We start from the raw sequence: 27,130 nt of genomic DNA, 5'->3' as shown, positions 1-27,130 counted from the left end.
GAATGATCAGACAGAGCACTATATAGGGGACAGGGAATGATCAGACAGAGCACTATATAGGGACAGGGAATGATCAGACAGAGCACTATATAGGGGACAGGGAATGATCAGACAGAGCACTATATAGGGGATAGGGAACCATCAGACAGTGCACTATATATGGGACAGGGAATGATCAGACAGTGCACTATATAGGGGACAGGGAATGATCCGACAGTGCACTATATAGGGGACAGGGAATGATCAGACAGTGCACTATATAGGGGACAGGGAATGATCAGACAGTGCACTATATATGGGGATAGGGAACGATCAGACAGTGCACTATATAGGGGATAGGGAATGATCAGAAAGAGCACTATATAGGGGATAGGGAATGATCAGAAAGAGCACTATATATGGGGATAGGGAACGATCAGACAGTGCACTATATAGGGGATAGGGAATGATCAGACAGTGCACTATATAGGGGATAGGGAATGATCAGACAGTGCACTATATATGGGGATAGGGAACGATCAGACAGTGCACTATATAGGAGATAGGGAATGATCAGACAGTGCACTATACATGGGGATAGGGAACGATCAGACAGTGCACTATATAGGGGATAGGGAATGATCAGAAAGAGCACTATATAGGGGATAGGGAATGATCAGAAAGAGCACTATATAGGGGATAGGGAATGATCAGAAAGAGCACTATATAGGGGATAGGGAATGATCAGAAAGAGCACTATATAGGGGATAGGGAATGATCAGAAAGAGCACTATATAGGGGACAGGGAATGATCAGACAGTGCACTATATAGGGGACAGGGAATGATCAGACAGTGCACTATATATGGGGATAGGGAACGATCAGACAGAGCACTATATAGGGGATATGGAATGATCAGAAAGAGCACTATATAGGGGACAGGGAATGATCAGACAGTGCACTATATATGGGGATAGGGAACGATCAGACAGTGCACTATATAGGGGATATGGAATGATCAGAAAGAGCACTATATAGGGGATAGGGAATGATCAGAAAGAGCACTATATAGGGGATAGGGAAACTGCTACTGCTAACATCTTGGTGCCAGATACCACAGCACACCTTCAGGGGTCTAGTGGAGTCCATGCCTCGACGGGTCAGCAAAAGGGGGACCAACACAATATTAGGAATGTATTGTGTCATAACTTATTGATCATATGTTTTTTTTTAAGGCTTCGTTAAACTTCTAATGAATGTGCTGGCAGATATATTTTCATGAATAAAACTAGTTAAGTTGAAGGCCATTTTAATCAACACAATAAACAATATAAAGTGATGTGGTGAATATACGCACATCCATTCAACACACCTGCATTCAAGGTTTCATTCCCTTTGGTTCCATTCCCTCAGGTTTAAATGTCTCTTCAATCCAAGACCTTCAATGTGTGTGTGTGTGTGTGTGTGTGTGTGTGTGTGTGTGTGTGTGTGTGTGTGTGTGTGTGTGTGTGTGTGTGTGTGTGTGTGTGTGTGTGTGTGTGTGTGTGTGTGTGTGTGTGTGTGTGTGTGTGTGTGTGTGTGTGTGTGTGTGTGTGTGTGTGTGTGTGTGTGTGTGTGTGTGTGTGTGTGTGTGTGTGTGTGTGTGTGTGTGTGTGTGTGTGTGTGTGTGTGTGTGTGTGTGTGTGTGTGTGTGTGTGTGTGTGTGTGTGTGTATGTGTGTGTGTGTGTGTGTGTGTGCCTGCTTGTATGTGAATGAAGTGGACGAAAAAAGAAGATGAAGTGGGGAGAGAGTGAATAAGGCGGCTGAAAATATGGGAGGGGGAATTATAAGAGTCACGGGTAGAAAGTGTGCATGACTGGAGCTGGAGAGGAGGGCGGCCGTGGCAAATAGAGCGCTGTGAGGAAAGAGAGGATAATGCACTGAGAGAGAGGAGCATATGTAACTGTTGAGCGAGAGAGAGCTTCAGACAGGGTCTGAACAACGAGGAGTGGGAGCCTGCAATATAGAAGCAGGTCTGAATGAGAGAGATCATTTCCAAAGCTCTGTCCTGTCTATGGGAGATTGGGCTTTCAAACGGGACTCTACTGGACATCTTGACTGGACCAGGACTGGCTGACCGTGGGTTTCAGGAATATAAAATACAGGTAAGAGCATTTCATGACTGTCATTGATTTGAAAAAAAAAAAAAATCTTAGAGCATGTTTGTCTGCAAAGATTAAAAGGAATATGTTGAGAATGAACCAATAAACGGCCTTCACACTTCACAAAGTCCTGTAAATCTTTGATAAAGCCAAACCTACACTTGATATGAATACACAAGGTCATGTTTTTTAAATAAACATAGGTGCATATCTTAAGTGTCTCACCATTTTGAATCATACACTCCTGTATTGACAACATACTATATTATATTTTTGAGTCTGGATGTCCTGTAAAGAGCACATTCGAGAGATACCAATTCATATGAAATATTAGATATTGTTATGAAAATGTTGTCAATTATTCCTCCCATTATTACACTTGTATTTTCATTACATGTTGCAGCAAGAACACATTAATATGCAAATTAGATGCATTGCATTGAATGGGAAAATACAAGTATGGTCATCTTACACATATTGCATAAAGTAAAATGGTATATCAATGCATTCCGTTATATCTTTCATAACATAGTACAGATTCATCTTTAAACAAAGTTGTTTTTTTTAAATCCTGAAATCTAAAAATTGATTGGTGAATGAAAAATAAATCCCATTGTTTTTGCCTATACGTGCAATTTCATGTCATTTTTTTTTTAGTCCTGGTGTCAACTACAGAGGACATAACATAACATATGAATAAAATATAATTTTTCAAAAATGTTCTTTTTTTTATTTATTTGTTTCTTATCCTCTAAACAATGTAATAACATGAAAAAATACTAAATTCAAAAAAAAAAAAAAATTTCTGGATCCCAGGAGAATATGAGGCAATTAAAGCTGCATGCATAATAACTTACAATTTACTTAAATTAGTAAATATTTAATATTTATTAGCAAATTATAAGCCATGACAATATGCAATTTTCTATTTTTTCCTATGAATACCAAGAATAAAATGCATTCTGTAATGTGTATCATAGACGATGAATACTATAGATTATTCTTTTAGTTGTTCTCCATTATTGTCTTTATCAACTATGATTTGTTTTAAAATTATAAACAGTGCAATTAAAAAATAATCGGAAGGCACACCTGTGTCCTAAATCAATCAATTCTCAACTGGTTTTATATTTGCATTTAAAAACCAAGCAAATTCATTTCAAAAAAATGCTTGACACACAAACAAGTATTTAACATACACATTAATTGTACGAATATCAACACAGATGAATAATCAGTATAAGGTAAGGTTTTTAAATAGCAGTCCTAGTTTTTGTTCATACAATTAACTTCGTAAGTTGGTATGAGGCACCACCACAGTCATTAAAATATAGAAAATATTGGACAGAATGAACATCATACCCGCATGCAACTGCTTCCTAACATACCAGTTCCATCATGTACTGGTAATATCATGATTGACAACGTAACTGCGACGTTGCACTTGCTCATTATACAGTGTCCAGCGCATGGTCCAAAAGGCTCGTCCCTCGTCTCTTAATGAGTAATGGGCGTGTTTTGGGCATAATGTGCAATAAGCCAATCAGAGTCTCATCTCCCTTTCCCTTTAAAAGACAGTTTTGCTCATGCCATGGCGGAGTCACTATTGACATGTGAGCGGAAAGACTGAACGCTTCTCCAGAGAAGAATCCATTTTATTTTTTATATTTAAAAGTGTGTGTGTGCTGCGCATCCCTGTGTGAGTAATAATCAGTGTGTGCGTGTGTGTGTTGTGCACCGTCTATAGGCTCATATTACTAACACACTCTTTAAATAACCCAAAAATACTGCACTATTGACTTTAGGGCAGGTGTGTGTTGGTCAAAGGTTGGAATCATTGGAATCACTTTCAGAACGATTTATTTTACTTGATGAACGATAAAACATCGACAGCCAATCAGAATCCATTTCGCTGTAACGAGCTCAAGTGTTTAAAGTGACAGCACACAGATATCATCCACTGGTGTGGATGCTAATATAGTTATCTTTATGGTTATCGTTCTTGGTGTGAATGGGAGTTAACTTCTGACAGACTTAGACTTAAAGGGTTAGTTCACCCAAAAATGAAAATTCTGTCATTAATTCCTCACCCTCATGTCGTTGGACACCCGTCAGACCTCCATTCATCTTCAGACACAAATGAAGATATTTTAGTGTAATATTCTATTCTATTCTCGCACAAAAACTATTGTCGTCGCATCGTAAAATTATTGTAGAGTCACTGTGGTGAGATGGACTTTGTAACGACGTTTTAAGAGCCTTTTATGGGTCTTGTGAGTGTAAATGTACTGAATGCCAATGGAGGCCTATCTGAAGCCTTTCTCAGCATCAGCTTTACACTAAAATATCTTCATTTGTGTCCAACGACATGAGGGTGAGGAATTAATGACAGAATTTTCATTTTTGGGTGAACTAACGCTTTAACGTTAGAATAATGCCACTGACATGACAATCTCATTTGACAACAAATGGTAAATCAGGACAAAACGTCTTTCAAAATAAAAGCCACGCCTCAGGGGGAAAATATTTGTTGTTGTTTGTTTGACTACTTTGGTCGTGACCCACCGGTTGAGAACATGAGTGTGATTTTCCTATTTCCACCTCAGAATTACTGTGGGCCAAACATGATAAGTGTCAAAAAAGAACATGAATAAGTATGAAAAAGCAGAGGCTGGACAGAAAGATTAAGACACACACACACACACACACACACACACAGTTCATGAGAATCACAGGCCTCAGGGCTTCAGTGTCCAGTGCTGGTCACTCCATTATTCCAATAGTCTTCTCAAGTCGGGACACAGAGGCTGGACCTGGACTGTCTGAACTTCCATATAAAGCCATTTGCTGCCACTACAACACTAAAGAATCCCTTTTGTATATAGCTCACTTCCACCATCACGTAATGTATGCACAGTATATAATGTATTTCCTTTTGGTTGACAGACTGGCTCTGTTCCAAAGTGTCTGTCTACCTAAAAGCTTCATTTGGAACGATCCAAAGACGAAGGAGCTCCACGCGCCACATGATTAATTCTCCACATTGGAGAGCCAGCAGTTCAATATGGCTTGACATGAGTATGTTGCTAAGATACACGCTAATAAGCATAACTTACATACAGCACATACATATTGGGTGAAATAGCACATTTAAATTAGAGTGAACTCTTATCAATCAGTAGGCTTATTCAAACTTTTTCAGTTTTGAATGAAACATAAGTTTATAATCAATTTTCAAAGAGGCTGTTCCAATGCATTATGGGATTGCTTGATGTGATAGATACTTGTGACGCTGCTTTAAATTTCTCTTATTTATGTATTTATTTGCACAGTTAGCAGCACAATATTAAATGTTGGACACATTTGAAGACAGTACATGCATTATTTTGGTGAAGGCAATCCCTCAGTGAGAAAAAAGTTTGGTTTGAGAAATATGTTGATTATTCTCCTCCTGACGGAGTAACAAATCCTTGATGAACCAAAGATGAACCGAAGCCTTAAAATTACTAAACGCTTGCCTTTAAATTACTAGATTTTACCAGTAATTTTAATATAAATAAGCACATTCTTTCACTTAAATACAAAATAACAAAAAAGTGCATGCAAAGATAATTTCAACCAGCACAACTAGGGATGCACGATATATCGGCCGATATATGTTATTTTTTAATGTTATCGGTATCGGTAGATATATGTTCAATTTTAATGTTATCAGTATCGGCCGATATATGTTCAGTTTTAATGTTATCGGTGTCGGCCAATATATGTTCAATTTTAATGTTATCGGTATCGGCCGATATATGTTACATTTTAGACAAGACAATCTCCTGAACTCCACACTGAATGTCAGAATGGGAAAGAAAGGTGATTTAAGACATTTTGAGCGTGGCATGGTTGTTGGTGCCAGACGGGCCGGTCTGAGTATTTCACAATCTGCTCAGTTACTGGGATTTTCACGCACAACCATTTCTAGGGTTTACAAAGAATGGTGTGAAAAGGGAAAAACATCCAGTATGTGGCAGTCCTGTGGGAGAAAATGCCTTGTTGATGCTAGAGGTCAGAGGAGAATGGGCCGACTGATTCAAGCTGATAGAAGAGCAACTTTGACTGAAATAACCACTCGTTACAACCGAGGTCTGCAGCAAAGCATTTGTGAAGCCACAACACACACAACCTTGAGGCGGATGGGCTACAACAGCAGAAGACCCCACCGGGTACCACTCATCTCCACTACAAATAGGAAAAAGAGGCGACAATTTGCACAAGCTCACCAAAATTGGACAGTTGAAGACTGGAAAAATGTTGCCTGGTCTGATGAGTCTGGATTTCTGTTGAGACATTCAGATGGTAGAGTCAGAATTTGGCGTAAACAGAATGAGAACATGGATCCATCATGCCTTGTTACCACTGTGCAGGCTGGTGGTGGTGGTGTAATGGTGTGGGGGATGTTTTCTTGGCACACTTTAGGCCTCTTAGTGCCAATTGAGCATCGTTTAAATGCCACGGCCTACCTGAGCATTGTTTCTGACCATGTCCATCCCTTTATGACCACCATGTCCCCATCCTCTGATGGCTACTTCCAGCAGGATAATGCACCGTCACAAAGCTCCAATCATTTCAAATTGGTTTCTTGAACATGGCAATGAGTTCACTGGACTAAAATGGCCGCCACAGTCACCAGATCTCAACCCAATAGAGCATCTTTGGGATGAGGTGGAACGGGAGCTTCGTGCCCTGGATGTGCATCCCACAAATCTCCATCAACTGCAAGATGCTCTCCTATCAATATGGGCCAACATTTCTAAAGAATGCTTTCAGCACCTTGTTGAATCAATGCCACGTAGAATGAAGGCAGTTATGAAGGCGAAAGGGGGTCAAACACAGTATTAGTATGTGTTCCTAATAATCCTTTAGGTGAGCGTATGTCCATTTTTAATGTTATCGGTATCGGCTGATATACGTTCATTTTTAATGTTATCGGTGTCAACTAGAGCCCTGCGCGGGACTGTTTTCTTCATCCCGCTCCCGCCCGCACCCGCCGAATTTCTGACCATTACCGCCCGCTCCCGCAACGTATGTGTTACACTCCCGCCCGCTCCCGCAATATGTATGTCCACTCCCGCCCGCACCCGCAAAACTCTGAGAATTTATTCCCGCACAATAATAGAGATGCATTGATTTTGTGTCTTCTCCCGTCCCGCAGGAGAAAAAAAAAAACGTATTTGTATTGATATTATTATAGAGATTCATGGGGTTGTTTGTTTCGTTTCCCTGACCTGCATGTAAAAAAAAAAAAAAAAGACAAATACATTCAAATATAATTTCGTTTTTATCAAAAACTTTGCACATAAAAATAGACTGCTTTGCAAAACAGAAAACAGAAAAACAGATTGAGAAACAAAAAACAGATCCCAATTCGTCGGTCAGTTCCGACGTACGTCGAACGTGACCGACTGAAAGGAAACCTGAGAAAACATGCTTCAACAGAACGTAATGTGAACACAAAATAGCAAACGGACATTTAGAAACAATCCATTTCCACTCACTAAACTTCTATGTATTGTTTGTCAAAAACACCAAACAGTCAACTTGACCTGCAGGGAGTGCTGAGCGTTTTTGGTGAAGTATGATCAAGTAGCTATGTATTTGCCAGCTGCGCAATATGTGGATACATATAACGTTATACCGCATGATTTTGCCTACCAAAACAATTGAGAAACTTCTCCAAATGTCAGACTTCCCTTGCTTAGCTTTTGTGCTGTAAATACCTCGTTTGAGGTTCTTTTCTACATCATCTATTGACATCTTCTCCATCATGTCGTTAGGCAAACTCCCTATCCCGCCGATTCCCGCTGTGTTTTTTTTAGCCGCCCATTCCCGCCCGCAGCAAAATTCAAACCGCCCGCTCCCGCGAGATTTACGTTGGGTCCCGCGGGACCCGGCGGGACTCAATCCCAATGCAGCCCTCTAGTGTCAACCGATATATGTCCATTTTTAATGTTATCGGTATCGGCTCATATATGTTCATTTTTAATGTTATCGGTATCGACCGATATTTGTTCATTTTTAATGTTATCGGTATCGGCTCATATGTGTTCATTTTTAATGTTATCGGTATCGACCGATATTTGTTCATTTTTAATGTTATCGGTATCGGCTCATATGTGTTCATTTTTAATGTTATCGGTATCGGCTCATATGTGTTCATTTTTAATGTTATCGGTATCGACCGATATATGTCCATTTTTAATGTTATCGGTATCGGCTCATATATGTTCATTTTTAATGTTATCGGTATCGACCGATATTTGTTCATTTTTAATGTTATCGGTATCGGCTCATATGTGTTCATTTTTAATGTTATCTGTATCAACCGATATTTGTTCATTTTTAATGTTATCGGTATCGGCTCATATATGTTCATTTTTAATGTTATCGGTATCGGCTCATATGTGTTCATTTTTAATGTTATCGGTATCGACCGATATTTGTTCATTTTTAATGTTATCGGTATCGGCTCATATATGTTCATTTTTAATGTTATCGGTATCGGCTCATATGTGTTCATTTTTAATGTTATCGGTATCGACCGATATTTGTTCATTTTTAATGTTATCGGTATCGGCTCATATATGTTCATTTTTTATGTTATCGGTATCGACCGATATTTGTTCATTTTTAATGTTGTCGGTATCGGCTCATATTAGATTAGATTAGATTAGATTCAACTTTATTGTCATTACACAAGTACAAGTACAAGGCAACGAAATGCAGTTTAGGTCTAACCAGAAGTGCAATAGCAGCAAGTGCAGGATATACAACGTTTGCATAAGTGCAGGACATGGATATGTACTGAGTATATATAAATATGTCTATAAATAGAGAGATGGTTATTACTATAAACAGAATTTACAGGTGAATATGTACAGTGAATAATATACAGATGGTTAATACTATAAACAGAATTTACAGGTGGATATGTACTATGAATATAATATAATATACAGATGGCTATTACTATAAACAGAATTTTACAGATAGAGGTATACAATGATATGTTAGGCTAAAATTAGGAATATGGCAGTGGATTAAGGTAGTGCAATAAATTATGGACAGAAGCTATCCGAAAAAAAGTGTAAAAGTGCAGTGGAAGTGATTGCATATTACAGTTAGAAGTACGGTGCAAAATACAAATGTAAACAGTAGGTACTGTAAATAACAGTCGGCAGTGCAAATGAGCATAATCCAGTTACGGTGTGGTAGTGCAAAATGAATAAGTAAACAGTTGTTACTGTAATAAAGAGTCGGTAGTGCAAATAACAAAGTGAAGGCGGATGTGAGGTAGGAGAGTTATCAGTATATGAGGGGAGTGGATCAGCGGGGGTTTGAGTTCAATAAAGAGACAGCTCTGGGGAAAAAACTGTTCTTAAGTCTGCTGGTCCTGGTCCGGTGGATCCTGAAACGCCTGCCGGAGGGCAGGAGAGAAAACAGTCTGTGGGCTGGGTGAGAGGAGTCCTTGAGGATGCTGCGAGCTCGATGCAGGCAGCGTTTCCTCTGGATGTGCTCGATGGCAGGCAGTGGAGTCCCTGTGATGCGCTGGGCAGTTTTCACCACCCGCTGCAGTGCCTTGCGCTCCGCAACAGAGCAGCTCCCATACCACACTGCCACACAGTTGGTCAGGATGCTTTCTATTGCGCAGCGATAGAAGTTCACCAGGATAGCCGAGGAGAGCTGATTCTTCCTCAGTGTCCTCAGGAAGAAGAGGCGCTGGTGAGCCTTCTTGACCAGGCTGGAGGTGTTGGTCGTCCACGACATGTCCGCTGAGATGTGGATCCCCAGGAACTTGAAACTGGAGACACGTTCAACAGCCATTCCATTGATGTGGATGGTGTCGTGTGTGCCTCTTGACTCCTTCCTGAAGTCCACGATGAGCTCCTTCGTTTTGGTGGTGTTGAGGAGCAGGTTATTTTTATGTGTTCATTTTTAAAGCAGCACTAGGTAGGTTTTGCTCTCGGGGTCCCCCTACAGTTGGGAAACAGTATTGTCCTCTACTACTGTCGTAAACTCTGTCACTCTACATCAGTGGATGCATCGCACGTGCATTTATTGACATGACACTATGATAGCCCTGAACACTGCAGGATTTCACATGCAGGTGTTCTGCTTGCATCGCGTGTGAAATGTCTTCATCCCAGGTACAGTGGCATATGTTTCAGCATGTCATATGAATATCATTTCATGGGTTTTATTTTTTTCAAACGCCAAATGATCGCGATGCTCACGTTTACAAGCCAGCGTCATTATAGTAGCCTAGTCTATTGGTTCCCGTTTTACAGAATCTATATGATACTTCAATTCAATGTTTGAGTGGTAGGTAATAACCATACATCGTCAATATTATAATATCAAGCTACCATAGATGAATCTGAAAATTTGAAAAATCGATTTGCATTATAGCTTGAGGAAAGACAAATAAACCAATATCACAGACATGTTAGGTATCCTAAAATATGATTTTGTACTCTTATGTATTTACTTGCAAGAATGTAGCCCCTCCTCCTTCAGCTCACGCCCGCGAGCAAACGCCGGCCAATGTTGATCCTCGTCTTGCCTTTAATCCCATCACTTTCTCCTTTCCTCTTTTTGCTTTCCTCCGACAAAACCTTTGCTTTCTTATTTTTCTGTGCTGCTTCGGCCATGACTATAACATCAAACAAATGATAGTTTGGCTCGCATGTCCGAATTTAAGGAAGTGGAGGTGGTGGTGGAAGTGACGTATATGCCGTAAAGCAGTCGAATTTTGTAGTTCTTTTTGTTCTCGGGTTACTACCCGAAACCCGAAGTTTAAAAGTACGATTAAAAACGATACAGACCCCGTCAGGCTATGGCAGACGTGTCATTCAACCTATTGTAAGTCGATGTATCATCACAAGAGTCTTGAAAATATATTATAAAGGTTGAAAAGTTACCTAGTGCTGCTTTAATGTTATCGTATCGACCAATATATGTCCATTTTTAATGTTATCTGTATCTGTCGATAAATGTCAATTTTTTGGACATTTTACTACTGTACATCTATATAAAATTATTATGGGATCTCCTTCAATGCTTTTAGATTATTATTTTATTTCTATATTTAAAAAAAATATATTTCTATATTAACATATTTTAATGACAGCATATTTACAGAACTAAAATAATTATTTTATTAATCAACACACAAAAAAAACTGAAAATAGTTCAAACTTTGCTAAAGTGAACAAGTATTAACAAGTATTGGCATTATTAAAAACATTATTTTAGCTAAAGTATTTGTATCAATTCTGTGTGTCTTTTGCCCTGTGTGTCTGAGGGGTAAAAGCAGAAATGCAGAAATCTCAGAAACTCTCAACCGGGCCGATTCCTATTAGAATGACTGGATTTTACCCTCAAAATTTGTGCGACGTAACGATAGTCAATAATAAACAGGAGCATACATTGAAGCAGAGATATGAGGGCAATCGTTTAGTTTTATCCTTTAGTTTGCTAGAGTATATCAGCATACCAATGCAATCTGCTGAATAAACTATAATTTAGTAAGTTTTAGTTTTGATGCTGATCTCAGAGCTCTAATTCATAATGAATAAGCCACGTCTCAGTTGGATTCATTAGAAGAAACCTTGGCCTACTTCCAACTGACTGCATTTGTGCTAAAAGATGTAAAACTTTTTTGACAGATCGTGAGAGACTGTACGAGTTTGGCTGAGTGTGTTGGTGTCCAGTTGAGATGCTGTCATAACTGCCAAGAAGCCCCAGCAGAGCTTTCTATATTAATGCCAGAGTAATATTTATCATGCTAAAGTTCAGTTTATACACGAGAGCTGGTGCTGAGCGCGGTCAAGGCTAACGTTTGGAGTCTATTTGAAGAGATGCTGCAAGAATTACAAGACCCTTACAGCCACAAACTTCTAACTAAATGTAAAATATTAAAATATGTAGATTAAGAATTTATTTTATTTTGGTTGCTGTTTTTCTACAGCACAGAAACCCAACCAAAATCTTAAAAATAAAGGTTCTGAAGACAAAAAAGAACTGTTCACTGAAAGACTGCAAAAAAAAAACCTTTTGGAAACCATATTTTAAAGCGTGCACATGACCTAAAAATAGATGAAAATATGATTTTTCTTGCTTGTACGCATCAGTTCTTGTATCTTTCATTAACATCTCATTAACACTCGCTCTGTTCCCACATCATCTTTCCATTCAAATTTGCATTGTGATTCTGCGTTCTGATTGCTGCCTCTGGAATTTGATTGAACAGGTATTGCCTAGAGTTTGAGGTAGAGTTAGACCCAAGTTTGCTTTGAAGATGAAAAACGTATCAAACGCAATGTTCTCTCACCATTCCTGATGTCTAACACAGGGGTTTTCACACTGGGGTCCGGGAAAACCATAACAAATTTAAATAAATAAGATTAAAATAAATAAATAAGCAATTCAATGTTAAAGCAATATATAAAACACGCACACAATTAAATAATAAAATAAGTAAATAAATACATTTGCTTAATTTATTACTTATACATTTAATTATGCATTCACTTATGTATTCATTTGCTTGTAAGTGTAGAGAAAAGTACGTATAAAATTAAGTAAATAAATGAAAATAAATAAATGATTGAATGGTAAATTAACATGTAAAAAGTAAATAAATAAATTATATTAAAATAAATATATGTGGAAAAGCCTAGAGTAAAACTGTGAATATAATAATAAAAATAATAAATAAATAAATTATCTTAAATAAACCTATATAAATAACTAAGTACTTTCCTATTATTTATAAATAAATAAATAAATAAATTCGATTTTAAAAAGGGATTAAATGTTAAATTAAAATATAATACAATTTAAAAAAAAGACAAGAAAAATGAAATTAAATAAATTATTGAATGGTAAATTAACATATAATAAAAATGTACAAAGTAAATAAATAAATTAGATTAAAATAAATATATGTGGAAAAGCCTAGAGTAAAACTGTGAATATAAAAATAATAATACAAATAATAAATAAATAAATTATCTTAAATAAGCCTATATAAATAATTAAGTACTTTCCTATTATTTATAAATAAATAAATAAGATTGAAAAAAGTGATTAAATGTTAAATTAACATATAATAAAATGTAAAAAAATAAATAAATAAATAAATAAATTATTGAATGGTAAATTAACATAATAAAAATGTACAAAGTAAATAAATAAATTAGATTAAAATAAATACATGTGGAAAAGCCTAGAGTAAAACTGAAAATAAAAATGATAATACAAATAATAAATAAATAAATTATCATAAATAAACCTATATAAATAATTAAGAACTTTCCTATTATTTATAAATAAATAAATAAATTAGATTGAAAAAAGTGATTAAATGTTAAATTACCATATAATAAAATGTAAAAAAAAAAAAAAAAAAAAAAAAATGATTGAATGGTAAATTAACATATAATAAAAACGTAAAAAGTAAATAAATAAATTAGATTAAAATAAATATATGTGGAAAAGCCTAGAGTAACACTGTGAATATAAAAATAATAATACAAATAATAAATAAATAAATTATCTTAAATAAACCCATATAAATAATTAAGTACTTTCCTATTATTTATAAATAAATTAATTAGATTGAAAAAAATGATTAAATGTTAAATTAACATATAATAAAAATAAATAAATTAGATTCATATTTGAATAAAAAATGATTAATCTATTAAATTAACGATTAATATAAATGAATAAAACTTGGATTTAAATATACAAATAAATGATTCAATTAACAGTACATTCTTATAGTGGGTAGAAAAGATATATAATAAACTTAATAGAAACCAATGTTAGTTATATAATACTAATGTTGAATTGGGTGTTTATAAAAGAGGATGGGGGTCCCTCACACGAGGATGTTCATATGTGGGGGTCCATGGCATCTAAAAGTTTGAAAAGCGCTGGTCTAACACACACACACACACACACACACTCACAGCGTTCGGCTGGTCTTGCATCTGTCAGAGCAGAAACGAAAATGTGTTTTTCCATATTAATAAGTCATTTGCTCAAGCTTACTTTGTTCATTAAAGGCCATACATGTACCCGCCAATAGACCCTGTTCCCCTTGAAGAAATCAGGACAGAAGTGGTTGAAAGTGGACAAAAGAGACAGAATAAAACACCAGGTGTAAACGGGAATGTGTGTCTCTCGTCTACTTGTGATCTGATCAGGGCCTAAAGGAGTTTGTCTGTTTCATTGTTCATCAAGCAAAAATCATAAATCAGATCACTTACAAATGTAATAGCACATCTCTCCTCAACAAACTGCATTTGAAGCATCATTCATGTCTATGTGCAGGACGAGTGCTAAAGAGTTTAAAATCACAAGTACTGTATGTGCATGCTTGCTTTTACACAACATCGTTTTCAACTAAAAACTGAAAACATTTATGCTTCTTGGTTGTTCATTTACATGACAATGCCGTATGGGGAGCCTGAAAATGCAGACTTTTGAAAAAGTCTGTGGGCATGCGCGGGTACTTGACTACCAAAAAAACTTGGTACCAAAAATTTAAAAAAAGAATGAATACGTGCGTAGTTTCCTTACAAAGTGACATCGCCATCTACTGGCATGCATAATATACACTCTAAAAACTGCTGGGTTAAAAACAACCCAAGTTGGGTTGAAAATTGACTAATTGGGTTGTTTTAACCCAGCGATTGGGTTGTTTTAACCCAGCAATCGGGTTATTTTAACCCAGCGATTGGGTAGTTTTAACCCAGCGATTGGGTAGTTTTAACCCAGCGATTGGGTTGTTTTAACCCAGCAATTGGGTTATTTTAACCCAGCAGTTGGGTTGTTTTAACCCAGCAATCGGGTTATTTTAACCCAGCGGTTGGGTTGTTTTAACCCAGCGGTTGGGTTGTTTTAACTGAGCAATTGGGTTATTTTAACCCAGCAGTTGGTTTGTTTTAACCCAGCGATTGGGTTGTTTTAACCCAGCAATTGTGTTATTTTAACCCAGCAGTTGGGTTGTTTTAACCCAGCAATCGGGTTATTTTAACCCAGCGGTTGGTTTTTTTTAACCCAGCGGTTGGGTTGTTTTAACTGAGCAATTGGGTTATTTTAACCCAGCAGTTGGTTTGTTTTAACCCAGCAGTTGGGTTGTTTTAACCCAGCAGTTGGGTTATTTTAACCCAGCGGTTGGGTTGTTTTAACTGAGCAATTGGGTTATTTTAACCCAGCAGTTGGGTTGTTTTAACCCAGCAGGTGGGTTGTTTTAATCCAGCAGTTGGGTTATTTTAACCCAGCGATTGGGTTGTTTTAACCCAGCGATTGGGTTGTTTTAACCCAGCGATTGGGTAGTTTTAACCCAGCGATAGCGATTGGGTTGTTTTAACCCAGCAATTGGGTTATTTTAACCCAGCGGTTGGGTTGTTTTAACCCAGCGGTTGGGTTGTTTTAACTGAGCAATTGGGTTATTTTAACCCAGCAGTTGGTTTGTTTTAACCCAGCAGTTGGGTTGTTTTAACCCAGCAGTTGGGTTATTTTAACCCAGCGATTGGGTTGTTTTAACCCAGCAATTGAGTTATTTTAACCCAGCGATTGGGTTATTTTAACCCAGCGGTTGGGTTAAATGTTTGCTTAAAACAACCCAATAGCTGGGTTAGTCCATTTTCAGCCCAACTGAAAATTTCAGAATTACCAAGATTAATGAACCCTAAATGGAGTTAAATGAACTGTTCCCAAATGTGGACACCATGCATGCCAAATAAACCTGCTGACAAATTATGAGATAATATTTAAAAATATCTAAATGGCCATTTTTCCCCATGGTATCGATGTCAAATTTGTGTCCAGTGGATTTGTTAGCATACATTTGCACAGGCTTGCGTGTGTGTTGTGTGGCCTAACTGTTTCCTCTGCTCTTTCACAGGGTTATAATTCACTGCAAACAACAGAACCACCCAAAATATTGACTTGATTATCATATCTATATCAGTGCCTGCTAGAGGCATGACGACTGTAGAAAGACTGCACAAGCCAGCCAGGATCTCAGCTTGGGAGAATGGAGACTGCTAATCAGACTAACCCTGGACAGACGCTGGCCCCTCTGTGCACGGTCTGCTGCTGTGGGCTGCTCAACCGGACGCTGGCGGTCATCTTCATGGTCAGTCTGGCCTTTGCCATTGTGGTGGGGAACGTGGTGACACTTACAGTCTTCATGCAGACCCGGCATTCTCGAACACCACAGGGCTACCTCAAAGGTAACCAATGATTTACATACGGTTTATGTTCAGCATGACATGCTATATGTTTGCAGATTGTAGTATTTATTACAGTATGCAAATGTTCAAAACAGCATCCCTCACTGCAGTGTGACCGATCTGAAGAGACAGGACATAAGCCCACAACACAACGAAATTTAAAAAGCATACATAAGTTCAACGAAAAAGCCATAACACAACGAAATCAAGCCACAACACAACGGAATTTAAAAAGCATACATAAGTTCACAACACAACTAAATAAATCCACAACACAACAGAAACAAGCCACAACACAACTAAATAAATCCACAACACAACAGAAACAAGCCACAACACAACTAAATAAATCCACTACACAACAGAATCAAGCCACAACACAACTAAATAAATCCACAACACAACAGAATCAAGCCACAACACAACTAAATAAATCCACTACACAACAGAAACAAGCCACAACACAACTAAATAAATCCACAACACAACAGAAACAAGCCACAACACAACTAAATAAATCCACTACACAACAGAAACAAGCCACAACACAACTAAATAAATCCACTACACAACAGAAACAAGCCACAACACAACTAAATAAATCCACTACACAACAGAAACAAGCCACAACACAACAGAAACAAGCCACAACACAACTAAATAAATCCACAACACAACAGAAACAAGCCACAACACAACAGAATCAAGCCACAACACAACAGAAACAAGCCACAACACAACTAAATAAATCCACAACACAACAGAAACAAGCCACAACACAACTAAATAAATCCACTACACAACAGAAACAAGCCACAACACAACTAAATAAATCCACTACACAACAGAAACAAGCCACAACACAACTAAATAAATCCACAACACAACAGAAACAAGCCACAACACAACTAAATAAATCCACAACACAACAGAAACAAGCCACAACAGAAACAAGCCACAACACAACTAAATAAATCCACAACACAACAGAAACAAGCCACAACACAACTAAATAAATCCACTACACAACAGAAACAAGCCACAACACAACTAAATAAATCCACTACACAACAGAAACAAGCCACAACACAACTAAATAAATCCACAACACAACAGAAACAAGCCACAACACAACTAAATAAATCCACTACACAACAGAAACAAGCCACAACACAACTAAATAAATCCACTACACAACAGAAACAAGCCACAACACAACTAAATAAATCCACTACACAACAGAAACAAGCCACAACACAACAGAAACAAGCCACAACACAACTAAATAAATCCACAACACAACAGAAACAAGCCACAACACAACAGAATCAAGCCACAACACAACAGAAACAAGCCACAACACAACTAAATAAATCCACAACACAACAGAAACAAGCCACAACACAACTAAATAAATCCACTACACAACAGAAACAAGCCACAACACAACTAAATAAATCCACTACACAACAGAAACAAGCCACAACACAACTAAATAAATCCACAACACAACAGAAACAAGCCACAACACAACTAAATAAATCCACAACACAACAGAAACAAGCCACAACAGAAACAAGCCACAACACAACTAAATAAATCCACAACACAACAGAAACAAGCCACAACACAACTAAATAAATCCACTACACAACAGAAACAAGCCACAACACAACTAAATAAATCCACTACACAACAGAAACAAGCCACAACACAACTAAATAAATCCACAACACAACAGAAACAAGCCACAACACAACTAAATAAATCCACAACACAACAGAAACAAGCCACAACAGAAACAAGCCACAACACAACGGAAACAAGCCACAACACAACTAAATAAATCCACAACACAACAGAAACAAGCCACAACACAACTAAATAAATCCACAACACAACAGAAACAAGCCACAACACAACAGAAACAAGCCACAACACAACAGAAACAAGCCACAACACAACTAAATAAATCCACAACACAACTAAATAAATCCACAACACAACAGAAACAAGCCACAACACAACTAAATAAATCCACAACACAACAGAAACAAGCCACAACACAACGGAAACAAGCCACAACACAACTAAATAAATCCACAACACAACAGAAACAAGCCACAACACAACGGAAACAAGCCACAACACAACAGAAACAAGCCACAACACAACAGAAACAAGCCACAACACAACAGAAACAAGCCACAACACAACTAAATAAATCCACTACACAACAGAAACAAGCCACAACACAACAGAAACAAGCCACAACACAACTAAATAAATCCACAACACAACAGAAACAAGCCACAACACAACGGAAACAAGCCACAACACAACTAAATAAATCCACAACACAACAGAAACAAGCCACAACACAACGGAATCAAGCCACAACACAACTAAATAAATCCACAACACAACAGAAACAAGCCACAACACAACTAAATAAATCCACAACACAACAGAAACAAGCCACAACACAACAGAAACAAGCCACAACACAACAGAAACAAGCCACAACACAACTAAATAAATCCACTACACAACAGAAACAAGCCACAACACAACAGAAACAAGCCACAACACAACGGAATCAAGCCACAACACAACTAAATAAATCCACAACACAACAGAAACAAGCCACAACACAACTAAATAAATCCACAACACAACAGAAACAAGCCACAACACAACAGAAACAAGCCACAACACAACAGAAACAAGCCACAACACAACTAAATAAATCCACTACACAACAGAAACAAGCCACAACACAACGGAAACAAGCCACAACACAACTAAATAAATCCACTACACAACAGAAACAAGCCACAACACAACTAAATAAATCCACTACACAACAGAAACAAGCCACAACACAACAGAAACAAGCCACAACACAACGGAAACAAGCCACAACACAACTAAATAAATCCACAACACAACAGAAACAAGCCACAACACAACAGAAACAAGCCACAACACAACGGAATCAAGCCACAACACAACTAAATAAATCCACAACACAACAGAAACAAGCCACAACACAACTAAATAAATCCACAACACAACAGAAACAAGCCACAACGCAACTAAATAAATCCACAACACAACAGAAACAAGCCACAACACAACAGAAACAAGCCACAACACAACAGAATCAAGCCACAACACAACTAAATAAATCCACAACACAACAGAAACAAGCCACAACACAACAGAAACAAGCCACAACACAACTAAATAAATCCACTACACAACAGAAACAAGCCACAACACAACAGAAACAAGCCACAACACAACAGAAACAAGCCACAACACAACTAAATAAATCCACTACACAACAGAAACAAGCCACAACACAACAGAAACAAGCCACAACACAACAGAAACAAGCACATATCGTCAGAAAGGTCTGAGTCTCAAGGTTCCATATTTGGTGACTGTTTTGTGATGGAAGTGAAAAATTTACAGGAAAATGCATCAAAAAACAATCAAAGGAATTTGAATGACACCCGGTGGCTATTTTTGGTACAGCGCCCTAAACAAAATCTCATGGGGACTTCAATTTTTGTGATATCAACTTTGAATTTGGAACAAACTTTTTTTTACATTATATAGTAGTTTTAGATTTTAAAAAAAATTGTACAATATATATTTTATATAAAAGAAAAAATATTTAGGACAGGATTTTTAATTTACAGTAAATTTACTTTTTCATACTTTCAAATTTTGAATTGCTTTAACTGCAGCAATAATCTGCCGAGTGTCTGCTTTAAAACAACACCAAACTCAGGTCTATATTCCTAAGCATTCTTGCAAAGATCCTCTGGTAGTTGTGGCTGCTGCATAGACTGAAACAGGTCATGCGGCTGCGACCGGACACAAAATGGCGGCGATAAAGCATGGCGACGTCACATGGTCCGCCCCATAGATATTCATATCTATGATCCGCCCTACCAATCGCACCAGAGTTCGTTTTAATCTAACCAAACCTGCCAGATGTGAACACATCCTCAGTAGCGTCAGGAATGCAGACCTCTAATCAGTGGTGTAAAGTAACAAATTACAAATACTCTCGTAATCGTGAAATTGCTCCGTGAGCAACAACATACATCCTCATCTCAGCATAGTTTATCAACTGAGCGAGGAGAAAACGCGTCCAAAGATAAGTTTTTCTTAAAGGGGCGGTACACTTCATTACAAATCATATATAAAACTCCAAAAATATACATACCAGCATAATTATTTTGAAATATATTCAAAATAAGAGAATCAGAGTTTTTAATAATAAAGAAAAGATTTTGAGTGAAAATTATAATGTTGATTTTACACTCATCACTACTCTCTACTCTCTACTCACTACTCACTACTCTCTACTCTCTACTCACTACTCTCTACTCACTACTCTCTACTGTCTACTCACTACCCACTACTCTCTACTGTCTACTCTCTACTCTCTACTGTCTACTCTCTACTCACTACTCTCTACTGTCTACTCTCTACTCACTACTCTCTACTCTCTACTGTCTACTGTCTACTGTCTACTCTCTACTCTCTACTCTCTACTGTCTACTGTCTACTCACTACTCACTACTGTCTACTCTCTACTCACTACTCACTACTCTTTACTCTCTACTCACTACTCTCTACTCACTACTCACTACTCACTACTCTCTACTCTCTACTCTCTACTGTCTACTCTCTACTCTCTACTGTCTACTCACTACTGTCTACTCACTACTCACTACTGTCTACTCTCTACTGTCTACTCTCTACTGTCTACTCACTACTCACTACTCTTTACTCACTACTCTTTACTCACTACTCACTACTCTCTACTCTCTACTCTCTACTGTCTACTGTCTACTGTCTACTGTCTACTCTCTACTGTCTACTCTCTACTGTCTACTCTCTACTCACTACTCACTACTCTTTACTCACTACTCACTACTCTCTACTCTCTACTCTCTACTCTCTATTCTCTACTCTCTACTGTCTACTCACTACTCACTACTGTCTACTGTCTACTCACTACTCTCTACTGTCTACTCTCTACTGTCTACTGTCCACTGTCTACTCACTACTCACTACTGTCTACTCACTACTCTCTACTGTCTACTCACTACTCACTACTGTCTACTCACTACTCACTACTGTCTACTCACTACTCTCTACTCTCTACTGTCTACTGACTACTCATTACTCACTACTGTCTACTCTCTACTGTCTACTGTCTACTCACTACTCTCTACTGTCTACTCACTACTGTCTACTCACTACTGTCTACTGTCTACTCACTACTCTACTGTCTACTGTCTACTGTCTACTCACTACTCGATACTCACTACTCTCTACTCACTACTCTCTACTGTCTACTCTCTACTGTCTACTCTCTACTGTCTACTCACTACTCACTACTGTCTACTGTCTACTCACTACTCACTACTAACTACTCACTACTCTCTACTGTCTACTGTCCACTGTCTACTCACTACTCACTACTCACTACTGTCTACTCACTACTCTCTACTCTCTACTGTCTACTGTCTACTCACTACTCACTACTGTCTACTGTCTCCTCACTACTCACTACTGTCTACTCACTACTCTCTACTGTCTACTGTCTACTGTCTACTCACTACTCACTACTCTCTACTCTCTACTCTCTACTGTCTACTGTCTACTCACTACTCTCTACTGTCTACTCACTACTGTCTACTCACTACTGTCTACTGTCTACTGTCTACTCACTACTCTACTGTCTACTGTCTACTCACTACTCGATACTCACTACTCTCTACTCACTACTCTCTACTGTCTACTCTCTACTGTCTACTCACTACTCTCTACTGTCTACTCACTACTCTCTACTGTCTACTGTCTACTCTCTACTCTCTACTGTCTACTGTCTACTCACTACTCTCTACTCACTACTCTCTACTGTCTACTCACTACTCACTACTCTCTACTGTCTACTCACTACTGTCAACTGTCTACTCACTACTCTCTACTCACTACTCACTACTCTCTACTCTCTACTCACTACTCTCTACTCACTACTCTCTACTCACTACTCTCTACTCTCTACTCTCTACTCACTACTCTCTACTCTCTACTCACTACTCTCTACTCTCTACTCTCTACTCACTACTCTCTACTCACTACTCTCTACTCACTACTCTCTACTCACTACTCTCTACTCACTACTCTCTACTCTCTACTCTCTACTCACTACTCTCTACTCACTACTCACTACTCACTACTCTCTACTCACTACTCTCTACTCTCTACTCACTACTCTCTACTCTCTACTCTCTACTCACTACTCTCTACGCACTACTCTACTCACTACTCTCTACTCACTACTCACTACTCTCTACTCACTACTCTCTACTCACTACTCTCTACTCACTACTCTCTACTCACTACTCTCTACTCTCTACTCACTACTCACTACTCTCTACTCACTACTCTCTACTCACTACTCTCTACTCACTACTCTCTACTCTCTACTCTCTACTCTCTACTCTCTACTCTACTCACTACTCTCTACTCACTACTCACTACTCACTACTCTCTACTCACTACTCTCTACTCACTACTCACTACTCTCTACTCACTACTCTCTACTCACTACTCTCTACTCACTACTCTCTACTCTCTACTCACTACTCTCTACTCTCTACTCACTACTCACTACTCACTACTCTCTACTCACTACTCACTACTCTCTACTCTCTACTCACTACTCACTACTCACTACTCTCTACTCACTACTCTCTACTCTCTACTCTCTACTGTCTACTCACTACTCACTACTGTCTACTCACTACTCACTACTCACTACTCTCTACTGTCTACTCTCTACTGTCTACTGTCCACTGTCTACTCACTACTCACTACTGTCTACTCACTACTCTCTACTCTCTACTGTCTACTCACTACTGTCTACTGTCTACTCACTACTCACTACTGTCTACTCACTACTCTCTACTCTCTACTGTCTACTGTCTACTCACTACTCACTACTCTCTACTCTCTACTCTCTACTCACTACTCTCTACTCTCTACTCACTACTCTCTACTCACTACTCTCTACTCACTACTCTCTACTCTCTACTCACTACTCTCTACTCACTACTCACTACTCTCTACTCTCTACTCTCTACTCACTACTCTCTACTCTACTGTCTACTCACTACTCACTACTGTCTACTCACTACTCACTACTCTCTACTGTCTACTCTCTACTGTCTACTGTCCACTGTCCACTGTCCACTCACTACTCACTACTGTCTACTCTCTACTGTCTACTCACTACTGTCTACTGTCTACTCACTACTCACTACTCACTACTGTCTACTCACTACTCTCTACTCTCTACTGTCTACTCACTACTCACTACTCTCTACTCTCTACTGTCTACTGTCTACTCACTACTCTCTACTGTCTACTCACTACTGTCTACTCACTACTGTCTACTGTCTACTGTCTACTCACTACTCTACTGTCTACTGTCTACTGTCTACTCACTACTCGATACTCACTACTCTCTACTGTCTACTCTCTACTGTCTACTCACTACTCTCTACTGTCTACTGTCTACTCACTACTCTCTACTGTCTACTGTCTACTCACTACTCTCTACTCTCTACTGTCTACTCACTACTCTCTACTCACTACTCTCTACTCACTACTCTCTACTGTCTACTCACTACTCTCTACTGTCTACTCACTACTGTCTACTGTCTACTGTCTACTCTCTACTCACTACTCACTACTCTCTACTCTCTACTCACTACTCTCTACTCTCTACTCACTACTCTCTACTCTCTACTCTCTACTCACTACTCACTACTCTCTACTCACTACTCTCTACTCACTACTCACTACTCTCTACTCACTACTCACTACTCTCTACTCTCTACTCACTACTCACTACTCTCTACTCACTACTCACTACTCTCTACTCACTACTCACTACTCTCTACTCTCTACTCACAGCTCTCTGCTCTCTACTCACTACTCTCTACTCACTACTCTCTACTCACTACTCACTACTCTCTACTCTCTACTCTCTACTCTCTACTCACTACTCACTACTCTCTACTCTCTACTCTCTACTCACTACTCTCTACTCTCTACTCTCTACTCTCTACTCTCTACTCTCTACTCACTACTCTCTACTCTCTACTCTCTACTCTCTACTCACTACTCTCTACTCTCTACTGTCTACTCACTACTGTCTACTGTCTGTCTACTGTCTACTCACTACTCTCTACTGTCTGTCTACTGTCTACTCACTACTCTCTACTGTCTACTCACTACTCACTACTCTCTACTGTCTGTCTACTGTCTGTCTACTGTCTACTCACTACTCTCTACTCACTACTCTCTACTCTCTACTCACTACTCACTACTCTCTACTCTCTACTCTCTACTCTCTACTCACTACTCTCTACTCACTACTCTCTACTCTCTACTCTCTACGCACTACTCTCTACGCACTACTCTCTACTCTCTACTCACTACTCACTACTCTCTACTCTCTACTCTCTACTCTCTACTCACTACTCTCTACTCTCTACTCTCTACTCACTACTCTCTACTCACTACTCTCTACTCTTGAGTACTTTGATGATGGTGGTCTAGTGGGTTAAACAATGGAACTGATATGCAGAAGGTTGCTGGTTCGATCCCAGCGGTCACCACCAGTGTATCCTTGAGCAAGGCACTTTACTGCATGTTGCTCCAGGGGGATTGTCCCTGTAATAAGGGCACTGTAAGTCGCTTTGGATAAAAGCGTCTGCCAAATGCATAAATAAATAAATATACTTTCACAAGGGCTAGTTTTTACTCCTACTTTAAGTAGTATTTAGGACAAGTACTTTTACTCTACTTGCACTACATTTTTTGACAAGTAACAGTACTTTTACTTGAGTATGCTTTTTCAGTCCTCTTTCCACCACCACTAATATGCAAATGTTTGGTGCACACAATCTGAAATACTCTCTCTATGTTTGTCTTGCAGTGTCCCTGGCCATCGCAGACATGATGGTTGGCGTCTGGGTGGTTCCATTTTCTGTATACACCGAAATCTCCCTCATGGTGACCAGCTCTCCTCCGCCGTGGTACCAGGGGACCTCACCAGAGGGCGGATCAGGGCCTTGGCAACCCTGCATGCTGATTGGTCCGGTGTTCGCAGGATGCACCTTTGTCTCGATCAGTACCATCTTTCTGATGACACTGGAGCGCAGTGTGGCCATCCTGCGTCCGCTGCATAAAGACACTCTTGTGACGCGGCATCGGACCCTGTTCCTAATTATCTTGTCCTGGGCAGGAAGCTTCATTCTGGCCATGGCCCCGCTCATGCTGAGCAACAGCTTCACGCTGGAGTACAACGAGTGCAGCCGTATGTGCAACTATGCACCCGTACTCATGGGAAATCAGTTGCCTCCAGATGCAAACATCCTCCTGCTGTTTCCAGCCTTTGACTTCAGTTTACTGGGCGGCACATTAGCCGTCAACATCCTGGTCTTCGCCAGTATCCGCCGTTACTCCCGCAAACGGAAGCTGCTCTCCGAGGGAAGTCTTGGCACGGACTCAGGAGCTGGTGGGTGTCCCCACAGGCCCTCTTTTTCTGATATCAAAGCAGCTAAAACCATCAGCATCCTCACCTTTGCCTTCACAGCCTCGTTCTCTCCCATCGCAGTGTTTGTGCTGGGGAACGTCGTGGGATACACCTGGTGCAACTTCTCCTTTTTGGCGTTTTGGATTCTGACGGGGAATAGTTGTTGCAATGTGATCATTTACAGCGTGCGGGACCACCGTTTTAGGAAAGGGCTGACGTTGCTCTTTCAGCGGGATAGATCGCAACCTCACTCAGAGAAAAGCTGAGGATTTTGGACCTCTAGTCGGAAAACTGACTTCACTTGTACCTCTTGTCACTTTCTACGAAGCTCCGCACATGACAAGTCATCCAATGACTTATTAATTTGTTCCCTCGTTTTGATTTAACTAATGCCAGGTTCAGACTACACAATATTTTTGTCCTCTTACAATCAATTTATGTGATTTAGGGCCAGCGCAAACCCTCTTTTGGCGTTAAAAAATGACTGTCAGGCAGTGTTAATTTCGTTGACGAATAATTTTCGTCACAACAACCTTTTTTCACTGACGAAAACGAGACGATAACTAAATTAAAACTAGTGTTGGATGATAAAAACTATGACGAAAATCAACTGTAATTTTCGAGAGGAAAATGCAAAACGGCTCACGCATCCCCAATCCAGCGCTCCAGAGCGGCTCAATCAATCAATAACACACATTTATGCCAGGTTATTGTTTATAAACTAATGCTGATGAATAATGACCAGTGTTTACTTTATGATGTTTATATAGTAATATGTTATATAGTAATATGTCATATGTAATTTATCTCCTGAACTTGTGTGAGCTCCTGCAACTGCAATAGAGGCGCAAACATTTCAAAATAAGAGTCCTGGTGTATTTCCAGCTTGTTTATAATTATAATTCACGCATTTTATATTCGTTTTAGGTCACACAATAAACTGTATTTAATTTAATTCCCATTTAATACATATTCAGGAGGAAAGACCAGTATTTGACACATATTCAATAAAGTATCAGGGTTATAATAGTTCACTAAAACCATAAAAAAATCTTCATTACTTGAAATT

The 27,130-nt window shown here is 38.7% G+C and overlaps 2 protein-coding genes across 5 annotated transcripts in view; both read left to right on the top strand.

The window, feature by feature from the left end:
• Positions 1-27,130, top strand: part of drd4b (dopamine receptor D4b) — a 473,608-nt gene that overhangs the window by 363,983 nt on the left and 82,495 nt on the right. The window lies entirely within an intron of this gene.
• LOC307140167 (trace amine-associated receptor 13c) lies at positions 1,806-27,130 on the top strand. The gene is made up of 3 exons (XM_079839433.1): positions 1,806-2,124; positions 16,091-16,421; positions 25,462-27,130. The coding sequence occupies exons 2-3, from the start codon at positions 16,223-16,225 to the stop codon at positions 26,325-26,327; spliced, it is 1,065 nt and encodes a 354-aa protein (XP_079695559.1). The 5' UTR covers positions 1,806-2,124; positions 16,091-16,222; the 3' UTR covers positions 26,328-27,130.

The sequence above is a fragment of the Gobio gobio genome (genome assembly GCF_949357685.1).
Source record: "Gobio gobio genome assembly, chromosome: 2".
Taxonomy (NCBI): domain Eukaryota; kingdom Metazoa; phylum Chordata; class Actinopteri; order Cypriniformes; family Gobionidae; genus Gobio; species Gobio gobio.
Note: the sequence above shows the minus strand (reverse complement) of the source record. Positions and strands in the feature narration are given on the sequence as shown.